Below are 13,079 nucleotides of genomic sequence, written 5' to 3'. Positions count from 1 at the left end.
GGCCGAGGGAGCAGGGCAGGAATGCTATTCCTGCTCCCAGGGAAAAGGGTAAGGGTGGGGCTGGGGTGGGCACAGCACCCCTGTGGCAGTGGCCGCTGGGACAGGCAGCCCCCTGAAAACACATCAGAGATTCCCACACTGGTCTGGGTTGGAAAAGACCGTAAAGCTCATTCTAAGGGGCAGAGATGCTTTCCACTATCCCAGGTTTCTCCAGGCTCCATCCGCTCTGGCCTTGGACACTTGCAGGGATGGGACAGCCACAGCTTCTCAGAGCAACCTCTGTCAGGGCCTCAGCATCCTTACAGGGAAGAATTTATTCCCAGTATCTCATCCAACCCTGCCCTTTGCCAGTTTGAGGCCATTCCCCCTCATCCTTCATGCTGGCTCCCAGTTGTTGGCAGCCTTGGCCAAGGCTTTGGGTTTTGGTTGATGTTTATTCACCACAGGTCTGGCACATTCGCAGTCTCTTCCAGTCGTTTCCTGAACTAGAGGTGAAACTTGTCCTGTTCTCGCCCCCTTAACCCGCCCAGCCAGGGGCAGGAGCCGTGTGCCCGTGTCCGAGCACTGTGGGGACCAGGTCCGAGCCCCGGGGGGCAGAACCGTGTGCCCATGTCCGAGCCAAGGGGAGCGGAGCTGTGTCCCCGGTGCCCAGGTCCGAGCTCCGCGGGAGGCAGGAGCGGGGCCGGGTCCGGGTCCGGGTCCCGGGGGATGGAGCTGTGTCCGGGGCCGAACTCCAGGGAACCGGGGCCGTGTCCGGGTCCGAGTCCCGGGGGACGCAGCGGCGTCCGCAGCCGAGCTCCAGGGAGCTGGAGCTGTGTGTCCAGGCCCGATCCCTGGGACACTGGAGCCGTGTCCGGGCCCGAGCTCCAGGGAACCGGGGCCGTGTCCGGTCCTAGTCCCGGGGGCGGTGCCGTGTGTCCAGGTAGGAATCTCGGGGGACAGGAGACGTGGCCGGAGCCAAACCCGGGGTCCCGGCCCCTTGCGGCCGGAGCCGAGTTCCGGGGTCCCGGAGCCGCGTGTGCGGCGGCGGGCGGAGCATCCCCTCATTCCCCCTCATTCCCCCTCATTCCCCCTCATTCCCCCTCATTCCCCCTCATTCCCCCTCATCCCCTCACCCCCTCGTCCCCTCGTCCCCTCAGCGCGGCCCCGCCCGCCGCTCCGCAGGGCCGTGTGGGAGCTGTAGTTCCGCGGTGACGCGGGCGCATCGCCGCCGCCGCCTCCTCCGCCGCTCCCGGCCGGCGCCGTGCGGGGCCATGGCCGCCCGCTCCCTGAGGCGCCTCGGGGCCCTGCTGCCCGCGGGCGGCAAGGCTGGCACAGGCAGGTACGTGGGGCGGGCTGGGTGGGATGGCACGGCACGGCACGGTACGGGGGGACAGGGGTGGCCCGGAGCCGCGGGGGGGTCGGGGACAGACGTGGCAGCGCCGCGGGGCCGGGCCCGGGCGGGCGCCGCGCCGGGGGCGGGAGCGGATCTAGAGCCGGAGCCGGACCCCAACCACGACCCTGATGCGGATCTGGAGCCCGAGCCGAACCCGCAGCCAGACCCCGACCCGCACCCTGCCGGTGCCCATCATCCCCCGCCGGTGCCCATCTCACCCCCCAAAACGCCACGCTGCCGTTCTCCGCTCCTCAAAACGCCCTGGAGCAGAAATAACCCCCGATAACCAAGCTCTTTTGCCGGAAAAGTGATTTTTTGGGGGGGCTTAAATTATGTTCATTATTAAGGCAAAGCGTTTCCGCGCTCGGTAAGTCACGTTGGGAGGTGGTTTCCTGCCGCTGTGGGTGGGTTCTTGTGTCTCGGCCGGCTGAACCATTTATTCATTAATTACGGGTTTAATGCGCTCCTCGGGTTTTGTTTTTGGTGGTGAGGCAGCACATGTGCTATCAGCGTGTTTTGGGTGGTCGCAGGAAGAGAATCCACTTAATTGTGTCAATATTTAGACAGAAAAACAGTGTCCACGGAATATGCCTTAGAAAAGAGAAATCCATAAAGATGCTTTGGTTACTTGAGTGAAGTATGGACAGGTAAAAAGAAAAAAAGCCAAAATGCATGGTAATTTTTTTTTTTTTTGTCTAGATGAGAAACACCACCAAAAGACTCTTTAAATGTAATATAATAAATCTGCAGCACGTAATAGAGGGAGCTGTGTTTGGGACTAAGTGTAAATATGCATGTCAGGAAATTCTCCCTCTTATATGTATGAAGACTGCTTTGCCCCTCTAAAAAAAGGTGCAACAACTGTGAAATAGGTGAGTGATGGAGCTGAGCAGGTTTCCATCTTGAAGGATCAGCAGGACCTGCTGTTGGTGTGGAACTCTTCACTGTACACAAATTTTCAGCCTGGGTCACCATCAATGGGAACAGCTCCATGAGCAAGGCAGGGCTGGTGGGGTCCAGGCTCCCATCCCAGGGATTCCATACCCTGGACTGGCTTAATCTGGGAGCCCCCTGCCCAATTTGCAGCCATCCTGTGTGGAGGTGCAGTGCACAGTCCTGTTCTCCAGCTTCACTGAGGAGGAATCCTCATGGTGTTAAGAGATCACAGAATATCCTGAGCTGCAAAGGGACCCACAGGGATCTTCAATCCAGCTCCTGTCCCGGAACAGAACACCCCAGAAATCCCACCCTGTGCCTGAGAGTGTTGTCCAAATGCTCCTGGAACCCTGGCATGGCCCCCCCGCATCTTTCACCATCTTCGTGTCCTTTCTTTGTCCCTCCTTTAGGTTTTTCTTACATTGTGGCAGCCAAAACTGCCCCCAGTATTCGAGGTGAGGCCACCCCAGTGCAGAGCAGAGCGGGACAATCCCCTCTTTCCACTGCATTATCTCTGGAGTCACTCCCTGATGAAACAGCACGAAGGAATTGGGAGTAATTAGATTTCCTTCCAAAGCAGGCTCATCAGAGCTGAAACCAGGGCAGATGTTTCTGTGTGTCTCAGCACTCGAGTGCTTTGTCATGCTGATTTGGGAGGAGGAGGAGGGAGTGTTCCAGGAGAGGTGGGGAAGGACTCTTGGGTTAGAGAGAGCTGATGGTCACTTTGGGATGGTCAGAGGGAGTGTTCCAGGAGAGGTGGGGAAGGACCCTTGGGTTAGAGAGAGCTGATGGTCACTTTGGGATGGTCGGGCGCTCCAGAAAGAGGTGATACCGTTGTATCCCTGACCAGAGACCCGTTCTCATCATTGAAATATTAATCTTGAAGGCCAAATTGGCTTGAGCCATATGGCTGCAATCAACTCCTCTGCTATTTCTTATCTCTTTGGCTTTCTGTGACATCACTTTGTAAATCTTTCTGTAACACCAACTCGTGTAACCCCCTTCACACACCCAGCGACTTCCACGTGTCTGTCACTTCAGGATGTGTCAGCTTCCTCCCGTGGGATCCATGCCTATTTTTAGGGCAGCTGTGATCAAGCCAGTGTTTAGAAGATGGAGCCCAGTCAGTGGGACAGCCTGTAAATAGCTCCTGCCACTTGCAGGGGAGGATTCCTTTCATCCTGCAGGAAGGAGCAAATTGAGCGGCATTTTCAACCCTGCATTACAGACCTGAAGAATTCCCTGTGGAGTCAGGCTGCGGTTCCGATTTCTTGGCCACAACTTTTCCAGGCTGCACGTGGCACCCAGGGCATGTCCCTGCACGGGGGAGCGCTCTGGGGTTTGGGTTCACGGGCTGCAGAGAGAACTCCATGCAGGCAGCTCCCTGCTCCACGTAGGCAGCTCCCTGCAACTGGGACCGGCTCCTCCTTGCCCCTCTCCCACGCAAAACACACCCATCCCTGCACTGTAACCACTGGCAGGGGAAAATACCTCGCCAACTTTGGCTTCTTGGGTGCAGAGGAGTTAACTGAGCTGCACAGCCTATTTTTAAAGCACGGGAGTTTCATCTCTGAGGGGCCCAGAGATTTCTCAGCTGTGTTTCGGGTTCTTTGGTGTGTCTGTAGCGTGGCTGATTTCCATCCCTGCAGCTCTTGGAAATGAAATGTGAGATGATAAAGGACAAAGCTTGTAGCTGGTGATTGCCATGGATATTTTTAAGTGGAAAGAAAGCCTCACAGATTGATTTTTGAAGGCTTGGTGGAGGGGTCCTGCTCTGTCCTCCTCTCCAGTTTAATCTACTTTCTTTAACTTTGAAAAAGTGCTGTTAATGAGCACTTTTAATAAATAATAAAATGAATGTGACAGGAATGTTAAAAATCATTCAAGATGGGGCCTTGTGCCCCAAACAGCAGCCAGGGATAAAATGCAGAGGTTTTTTCCCCCTGTGTTGGCATTCCTGGAACCCAGATGGTTCTTTAAAGATTAGCCTGAGGAACATCCTATTCTAGAGCAAGTGTAGGTAGAAAAAGCACTTTCAGATTTGTATTATTTGGCATATATAATTTGTTGAAAAGGAACGGTTTGACATACAGGTGATGATTTAAGTACCCACTTAATAAAAACTGCAGATGCAAATGTCCTCAGGTGGGGAAAGGAGGTTTGTCATTAGTGCTGTGGGACATTTAGCAACCTGGTATTAGGGATTTAAGTGAGGGAACATCTGGGCTGCTAAACACAGGGTGGGAGGAGATGCCTGGTGGTCTTTGGGCAGACCCAGATCTCTTGAGCTGGGCTTTGAGGGTTGAGCCAGTCTGAACCACCTCAGGGACACCTCCTCCCTGCCCCACATCTCACATTTTTGGCTTCTCTTTGGTACTGGCACTTGCACTGATCTGATCTGTCAGCAAACCCGTTCAGGGACACAGAGAGAAAAGTCCTCTTGTTTTATAGGGTGCTTTTTCAGCTGGTTTAACTCCTCGAAATTGAATTCTGCTCAACTCCAGTACTGGAATAAAGGGGGCAAAACTGCTGAACAGCACTGAGGCCTCATGATGGACCCCAGAACAACCTCTGTGCACATCTGTGACATTGAGCCTGAGCAATGCAGCCTTGCTAAAGAGTAAGAATGGTTCAGGCCTGGTAATGTGAACTCAGCTGAATCGATTCTGGGGTCTAAATTAAAGTCTCTGTGCAGTGTGGAATTGTTCTGTATAAACACAGGAGTGGAGTTGGTGCCAGCACAGGGATTTCTGGGCTGTGCTGCCTCTCACTGGGTAGATGTGCACTTAGTATATGGAAAACATTGCAGAGAGGGGATAGAAAACATTGCAGGAAGGGGGTGGTGAAAGCTTTGCTCAGAGGAAGAGCCCAGGTGTTCCCAAAAAAGGAGAATACACCTTTCCTTGTTAGGTGTGTACTGCAATATTTCCTGTATGGAGCCGGTTTGGAAGTAAATTGTGTTTTGCTCTGCAGATTCTTCCTGGTGTAAGGTGTGAGAGGGAGGTGTAGTAGGAGAGTGAAACAATCGGGGAATCACTGAATTATTTAGGTTGGAAAAGACCAGGGATGTGTTGGAAGTGTCCAAGGAATGACTGGATCTGGCACTCAGGGCTCTGGGCTGGGTGACAAGGTGGGGATTGGTCACAGGTTGGATTTGATGGTCTTGAAGGTGTTTCCCAACCTCAGTTATTCTGTGTTTCTGTGAAAATCTGACTCTTCTCAAGGTATGCCAAAGAAGTGGTGTAAAGCCTCTGTGTGCCATGTTAGTCTAAAATAAAGAGTTTTAAAACACCTCTTTGTGTTTCTGTGCTGATTGTCTGTATTTTCTGGAAAGAGCTAAAATTGTGTTTAGAATCCTGTGTACTTTTTTTAAGAGAGCCTGCTTTTAATAACGACACTAATCTTGAATTCTTGTTGACCCTGAAGTTACTCAACTTTGTTTCTTTATTATTTTGTTTCTTTCTTTATTTTAGTTTGTATTTCAGAGGGTCCTCCTGTGCTTTCAGCACTGCAGCTCAGCAGAGAAGTACAGGAGACGAGTGTGGCCCAGAGGATCCCAGTGACGAGCCCAAGCACTCCCTCTCTGACTGTGCCTTGGAGCACAAAGCCATAAAATTGGAGGAGCAAGTCCGAGATTTAACTGTGAGTGTGCTGGTGGCATCAGGAGGGTGCCTTTGCTTCAGTCCCCTTGCCTTGGTCTGTCTTTCGGCCCTGGATTTTTCCCTAAATGCTGTGACACACACAGAGCTCCAGAGCAGCTGTGCCCTGAGGGTGAGAGGGTGAAATTCCACCCTGCCTTCCCCAAAAACACCATCTGTCAGCAGGGCACTGATGGTATGATCCTGGCAGGAAAAGCTGGGTGTTGGAGCTGGTCACTTCTTTCACAGCCTTGTGGCAGTAGCTTCATGCTGATAAGCATCACATATTGGCATGAAATCATGGAATATCCTGAGTTCCCACAGGGATCACCCAGTGCAGCTCCTGGCCCTGCCCAGACCCCCCAACAGCCCCACCCTGGGCATCCCTGGCAGCGCTGTCCAAACGCTCCTGGAGCTCTGGCAGCCTCGGGGCCGTGCCCATTCCCTGGGGAGCCTGGGCAGTGCCCAGCACCCTCTGGGGGAAGAACCTTTCCTGATCTCCAACCTAAACCTCCCTGGCACAGCTCCAGCCATTCCCTGGGCGCTGTCCCTGTCCCAGAGAGCGGAGATCGGAGCTGCCCTCGGGAGGAGCTGCAGACCCCGAGGAGTCTCCCCTCAGTCTCCTCCAGTGGAACAATCCCAGTGACCTCAGCTGCTCCTCCATGGCCCCTCCATTCTCGTGCCCCTCCTTTGGACAGTCCTTAATATCTTTATGTCACACTGGATCCAGATTATCCAAGAAGGGAAGTCCTTTTAAGTGCCAGTGTGTGGTGGCAATCAGGTTCTATATTGAAGAGCTCACGTGACTGAGGAGGGGATTAAATCCCACTGTTCTGGGGATAATCACCCTGAGAATCCTGCACTGAGTGAGAAATCAGCTGCTCACAGAGCTGCCTGCTGGAGAAGGGAGGCTCTCAGCAGCAGCCTGGCAGTCAGTGTTTAGCTGAATTCAGTCATTCAGTGCCCAGAATATTTCTGGCCTTGACTTCTGCCCTTCTGAGGGAGTTGCAGTTTTTGGTTAATCCAGTAGGAGAAGGACTTTTCATTTGTATGAAAATGCAGGAGCCCAGCACAACCTTCTCTTTTTAAAGTGTTTCTGAAGGAAAGGGGTTTTGCCTCCTGGTTTGAAGTGTCTTCTCTGTGGTTGCAGGAGCGATACCGGAAAGCTTTGGCAGATTCCGAGAATGTCCGGAGGAGAACACAGAAGTTTGTGGAAGATGCCAAACTCTTTGGTGAGCAGAAGAGCTGTGTTTGCTGCACTGGCCTGCCTGTCTGAGCAGAAATGCTGATCAGCAGCTTTTCTGTCCCCCTGAGCTGCCCTCCCTCATTCATTGTAAAGCTTGGTGGGATGTTTGGCCTGGACTCTTGATATCTGGGCTTAATCACAATTTTTTCTCCATATCCAGCTGTGTCCTGTCCTATCAGGTTTACCCACAGAATCCCAGAATTGTGACTATTTTTTTCTTTTTTAAATAGTCCCAGTGCAGCTGAGTTTAGTTCTGCTGACTTGGTTGAAAATCCAGGCTCTGCTGTGTGCTGAGGGTTGGCTCTGGCAGGGTGTATTTTATACTCAGCTGTGTCATCAGCTTGTGATCTCCTTTACTATATTAACAGCCTCTTCTGCTCCAGTTCATTGGAGGTAGATGCTGCCTGGGGCAGTAGTTGTCAATCTCTAGATAAGATGTTTAAAACTTCTAAAAGAAATATTTTAGCACCAGTGAAACGAGCTGGATTTGTAGCTTTGGCAGCAGAAGCAGGTGAAGGGGGAAGAAACTGCTGTTCAGGCACTGCACTGTGCCAGAACCATCTCTGAGAATGAAAAACTGTTTTTCTCCATACTGAATGAATCTCACAAGGTTTGTTGTCAGTTAATTCTAGCAGCCTTGAAATTAGAGCTGCTGTATTTGCTTACCTTCCACCTGTGGTGCTGTAAAATGGCTGCTGAGTTTGGGCATCATCAACAACGGGATGATTGATTTTGAGAGGGGTTTTTTGAGCTCTTTGGATTTTATAGGTAGCATGCCTCACACATGAAGAAAAAATAAGCTCTTTATTGGAAATTGCTTACAGAGTGAGATCTGTAGATAAGAGGAAGATCTGAAAGGAGGCTGTAGCAAGGTGGGGTTGGTCTCTTTTCCCAATTAATGAGGGGTAAGACAAGAGGAAACAGCCTCAAGTTGTGCCAGGGGAGGTTTAGATTGGCTTTTAGGAGAAATGGCTTCACTGAGAGTGTTGCCAAGCACTGGCACAGGCTGCCCAGGGAAGAGGTGGGGGCACCATCCCTGGAGATGTTTAAAAGACTCGGTGACACGGTTTAGTGGTGGCCTTGGCAGTGCTGCCTTGATGATCTTAAAGGTCTTGAGCAGCCTAAATGACTCTGATTCCGTGAAATGAGTGGTAATTGCTGGGTTTCTGTCTGTTCCTTTGTTGCATCTCCTTCCTCTTCCTTTGTTCTGTGCCTGTTCACATGTAAAGCTGGAGACAGCACCTGACTATTGCCTCATTTTCTCTGTTTCCCTGATGTGTCATTCCAGTTAGGGAGTTATGACATTTATGTAACTGAGGGACGCTGCTTTTCCTGGAATTTCTGCACTGTGCAAGAAACCACTTGTGGAAATGCAGCCAATCTAACCCCGTTTTTCTAATGACAAAAACTGCCTGGCTGTTCATGACCAACCCAAGGACCATTTTGGTCCAGTCCCTCCACAGTGCTTTTAAGCTATGAATAAATTGGGGATTTTGTACTTTTGAATAGCCATGCATTGTTTTTGCTTCCCCCCATTGTGTTTGTTCCCTGTGGAATGGCATTCCTATGACAAAATTATGTCAGTGGGACTGGAGCAGGGGGTGTGGAGCAGAGTCCTGAATGACAAATCCAAGTTGCAAAAATCTGTTTGGAGCGACACATTAATGCTCTGCTCTGTCAGGAAGACCAAAAATATAAATGTTCGTGGTATAGATGTGCATTTCCTGCATATTCCTTCGTTTGGGGAGTCTTTAGATGACTCTTAGTGCTGAAGCTTTGGTTCCAGGAGACACCACCTGGTCTCGCTAAATTAAGTTCAAATCAATGAGCAGCTTTAAAGGTGCCTTCAAACCGCTGTGGCTTTGTGTCTGTCCTCGCTACTGGAGCTCTGGATGTTCTGTAAACTGTCCTTCACTTCCTTCCTTCAGGGATCCAGAGTTTCTGCAGGGACCTGGTGGAGGTAGCAGACATCCTGGAGAAGACAGCCGAGAGCGCCGCGGGCCAGGCAGAGCCCAGCGATCCCAACCCGACCCTGAAGAAGATCTACGAGGGCCTCTCTCTCATCGAGGCCAAGCTGCAGAGCGTCTTTGCCAAGCATGGCCTGCAGAAGATGAACCCTGTGGGTGGCAGGTACGACCCCTACGACCACGAGATCATCTGCCACGTGCCAGCCGAGGGCATGCAGCCGGGCACGGTGGCGCTGGTCACTCAGGACGGCTACAAACTGCACGGCCGCACCATCAGGCATGCGCTGGTCGGTGTCGCTGTGGAGGCACAGGAGTGACGTGGCTTCCCCTGCTCCACCTGGGACCTTCCTGAGCTGGGGACAGTCCCAGCTGCAGCTGCATGTATTTACTTATTTATTGAGCTGGGTTTGTATCGTGTGATGGCTTCGGGGTCGTGCGCGCGGCGGTGTCGCCGTTCGTTCTGAGGTACTTGTGTGTTTAATAATCCTGTCTGGAGTCCGTGGAGTAGTTGTAGGAGTCCTGCTGTTTGTCAGAAATTTGTGGCACTGTAGCCCCTTTCTCTGCTTATTTCTCCATGAAGGTATGTATGGGGAAGAGGGGAGATAGGGAGAGAAAGGGAAATTCTCTTCTTGTCTCCCTGTTCCATCTCTGAGGGAGACTCCTGCAGTGGCCTTCAGGAGAGGAGCTTCTCTGCCTCACTTTCCACAGCTGTATTAAGGGACTGTAATAATACTGACCTACCTCACAGGGATGTGGTGAGGCTTTTCCCGTGCAAAGCACTGGAAAAAGTCCAGAGGGATGAGTATTGTCACCTGGATTTGATGTCTTCATTTGTCCCCAGACCCCTCGGATGGGGTAAAGATGATCACTTGAAATGACATTTAGGGGCAGCTTTTTCTTATGTTGCTTCAGGACAGCAATCTGGAATTCATGGAATCTCTGTCGTACTAAAGTTGAATAGAGATGAGGGTTTTAAAAGAATTCAGTTGATAGGTCAGACTAATATTCCTTCTCCAGGTGAAATTCCAGCTTGACTCTTTGTTCCCAAAGGTAAAACAGGGAACGGTGATTTGTGGTGGAGCCAGAAAACTGTCCTCACATGTCTTAATCTCCAACCCAAATGTATATTTTAGAGGAGAGTAATTTCTCTTCCCTGGTGGGTATTTGTGCAGCTTTCAAGCATGATAAACTGTGTGCTCTTCGTTGCAGCTGCTGGCAAAATGGAGCTGTGCCCTTAAGCAGGAAATCTGGACTGTTCTATTTTCTCAGCTCTCCTGTAGAGATCCTCAGTTTACACCAACTTCCAATCCACATTCTGATCCTACTTTCAATGGTCCTAGCAAATATGAAACCTTTTGGGTTTTGACGCAAGGAGAAAAATCTTCTCTGCTCCAAAGTCTCAAGTGCCCTTGAACCAATTTTAGCAGCAGTGAGAAGAAAGCAAGAGAAGCAGAAGGCTGAGGAAGTGAAAGCTGACCTCGAGCTGTCCTCCTGCTTGGAGGCATGTTGTTGTCACAGCACATATGTATTTCCCACTGGCCCTATTGCCTGGGAGTTCATTTGTCTCAGCTGAAAGGATGCAGTCACAGAGGAGGATCAGAATTTAACCCTTTGCAGAGCAGCAAGCAGTCAAATGACAGAAGAACAGACAAGCCACAAAACCAGGAATGGTTGTTTTTCAGGTTGTTTCTAACTGATTTGTTCATCCCTTCCTTTTTTACTTTCTGGAATTGGATCCATAACCTGACAAATGCACTTCCAAAAACGCTTTACTTGGAGTGGATGCCATCGATGGTTTGGTAGAAAATTTATTCTTCTCCCATTCCTTTGCAGGCTTCAGCTGAAAAACCCTTTTGTGGTGGACTTCAAGATTACCACAGCCTTTAATACTGACAGTCTTTCACCTGGGGAGACTGTGTGCAGTCAGTGGGTTGTCATCCCAGAAATTTAGGGACTCTGCACCTTTCTCACCTGCCCCATGCAACCTTTTTTAGTGGCAGCTGTGGTGTGTGTCTGTAGTGGATCCTTTCTGGAGTGTGGGTTTCTGGTTCTGAGGGAGGTACTGGAGATTTCAGCCCTGAAACAGCACTTCTTGCAGCTTTAGCTCATGGACAGACCTCTTGTTCCGTGCTCTTGTATTATTATCATGTTTTTGGAAGTTTCAGAGATAAACAGGACTTCCTATTGTTCTGCTGAGCAGGTCACCAGGGTACGCTGTTCCTCCAGAGAAGAATGGTTAAAATATGAAATGCGGCGCTACAAATCTTGCTGTTCTTCCTCAAAAGTGAGGAACCCATGTCCTCAGCTGGAAGGAACAGTGGGGTCTCTGCTGCCTCTTCAGCCCCTGCTGTAGCAGCTGAGTCTTGCAGTGTGAGGGGAGAGCTGGAAACCAACTCTGAAAGTGAAACTTTAATTGTAAGGAACCGAACAGAAGCGCAGGATTTTACACAACAGACAGTTTTGTGTCACAGAGAGGCTGCAGCTGGGTGTGACCAGGAGCGATGGGATCCAAACCCTCTTTAAACTCACCCATGGAGCCACTGGACTGGGAAAAAAATGTTACAGCCACTCAGTCCAGCTTGGGTTTGCCAACCCTGCCTGTGTCCTCAGCCAGCAGTCACCCACTTCTGCCTTAAGGAAATACCCTAAAATGCACTCCCGACCTTCTGTCTGTACTGAGAGATGGTTTATTCAGCTTGTCTGTCTGGGGGCTGCATTCACTGAGGCACTGCAGTGTGGCTGCAGCAAGGATCTGAGGGATCCAGTTCCTGTGCAGTCTTTCCCACCCTCACAGAGGCCCTGTTTAATTTGGGGCAAGTTCTTTTCCCAGTCAAACCTACGAAACTTCTGCAGGATCCTATCAGGTTTTATCATTCATGTGAAATGGACCCAGTGCTGAGAGACTCTTTCACAGATGTTACCAAAGAGATAAATCCTGTAGCTGTTGTTTGTCCCAGTTTCTGCTTCCTTTGAAAGGTGAAGTGAAAATGAAATAACCAAACCTGGATTCCATCACAGAATCCAGATTCCCCAGGCAAAATTTGATTCTCTTGCCTTTCAAGCACATTTAATGATGTCTTTTGTCCTGGATGAGATTGTGGAAGGGTGGGTTGAATTTCTCCTTGGTTCTCACTACCTTTTCTGCCCTGTTTGTGTAACTCTTGCAGGGAGGGACTGACCCATGGTCACTTTATCCAATGACTGTTAATAAAACACAGGAATACATTAGCAGGGCAGGAATAGCAGAGGAGAGGACCTCATGTACCTTTTAGTTATTTCCACACCTGGACAAGTCTCCAGTGGCACTGTCATGAGCATGGCAAGATCTGAACTCTGACCAGGAGCAGTGCAGAATGAAATGAATGTTGCTTTGTGAACCTTAACTTCTCAGTGCTTCAGCAGCAGAGTTTCTGTTGGAAAAGCTGTGATCACTCAACAGCTCTTAGCAGTCCCTTAATTAAAAAAAAAAAAGTATTTAAGTTTTATATTGTGAATAGTGTAGTATTTTTTTATTTTAAAACTCGAGATGTTTTGATATTTCTTGCAAAGTCAAATGAACAAAGCGTTGCTAATCTCCAAAAATCAAAGGCCATTTAGGTGGGGGGAAGATGCATATATATTGTATTTTTTGTGTGTTTCTGTGCTCTTTGTTTACCCAAAGGTTCTGGCTGTACAAAAGACAGAGATGTGTGGGAGCAGCGCAAGGAATTGACAACGACATTTGAGTGGATGTTGGAAAGGGCTGATTTCCTTTAGATGTCCAGATACTGCCCATTTGCTAATAAAACAGAAGAATTGCAGTGACTTCTCTTGCCTTTTTTCCCTGCCCCAAACTGCTGCTCATTCCGACTCCAGCCAGCTGGGACTGCACACTGGAAGGTTTCTTGCTATTCCTGATCCCACTGTCTGTGAAAAGG

General features: G+C 50.2%; 1 protein-coding gene across 2 annotated transcripts; it reads left to right on the top strand.

Annotated features, from left to right (window-relative positions):
• Positions 1-1,202: 1,202 nt before the first annotated feature.
• GRPEL2 (GrpE like 2, mitochondrial) lies at positions 1,203-12,966 on the top strand. 2 transcript variants are annotated; one of them, XM_082291561.1, is made up of 5 exons: positions 1,655-1,742; positions 5,785-5,953; positions 7,100-7,181; positions 9,124-9,325; positions 10,372-12,966. In XM_082291561.1, the coding sequence occupies exons 1-5, from the start codon at positions 1,708-1,710 to the stop codon at positions 10,526-10,528; spliced, it is 645 nt and encodes a 214-aa protein (XP_082147687.1). In that variant the 5' UTR covers positions 1,655-1,707; the 3' UTR covers positions 10,529-12,966. The 2 variants fall into 2 exon arrangements, with proteins under 2 accessions (XP_082147686.1, XP_082147687.1); XM_082291560.1 differs by lacking the exon at positions 1,655-1,742 and adding an exon at positions 1,203-1,321 and having other exon boundaries at positions 9,124-10,498.
• The last annotated feature ends 113 nt before the right edge of the window (positions 12,967-13,079 follow it).

Source organism: Coloeus monedula (assembly GCF_965178545.1).
Source record: "Coloeus monedula genome assembly, chromosome: 15".
In the NCBI taxonomy this organism is placed as follows: domain Eukaryota; kingdom Metazoa; phylum Chordata; class Aves; order Passeriformes; family Corvidae; genus Coloeus; species Coloeus monedula.
Note: the sequence above shows the minus strand (reverse complement) of the source record. Positions and strands in the feature narration are given on the sequence as shown.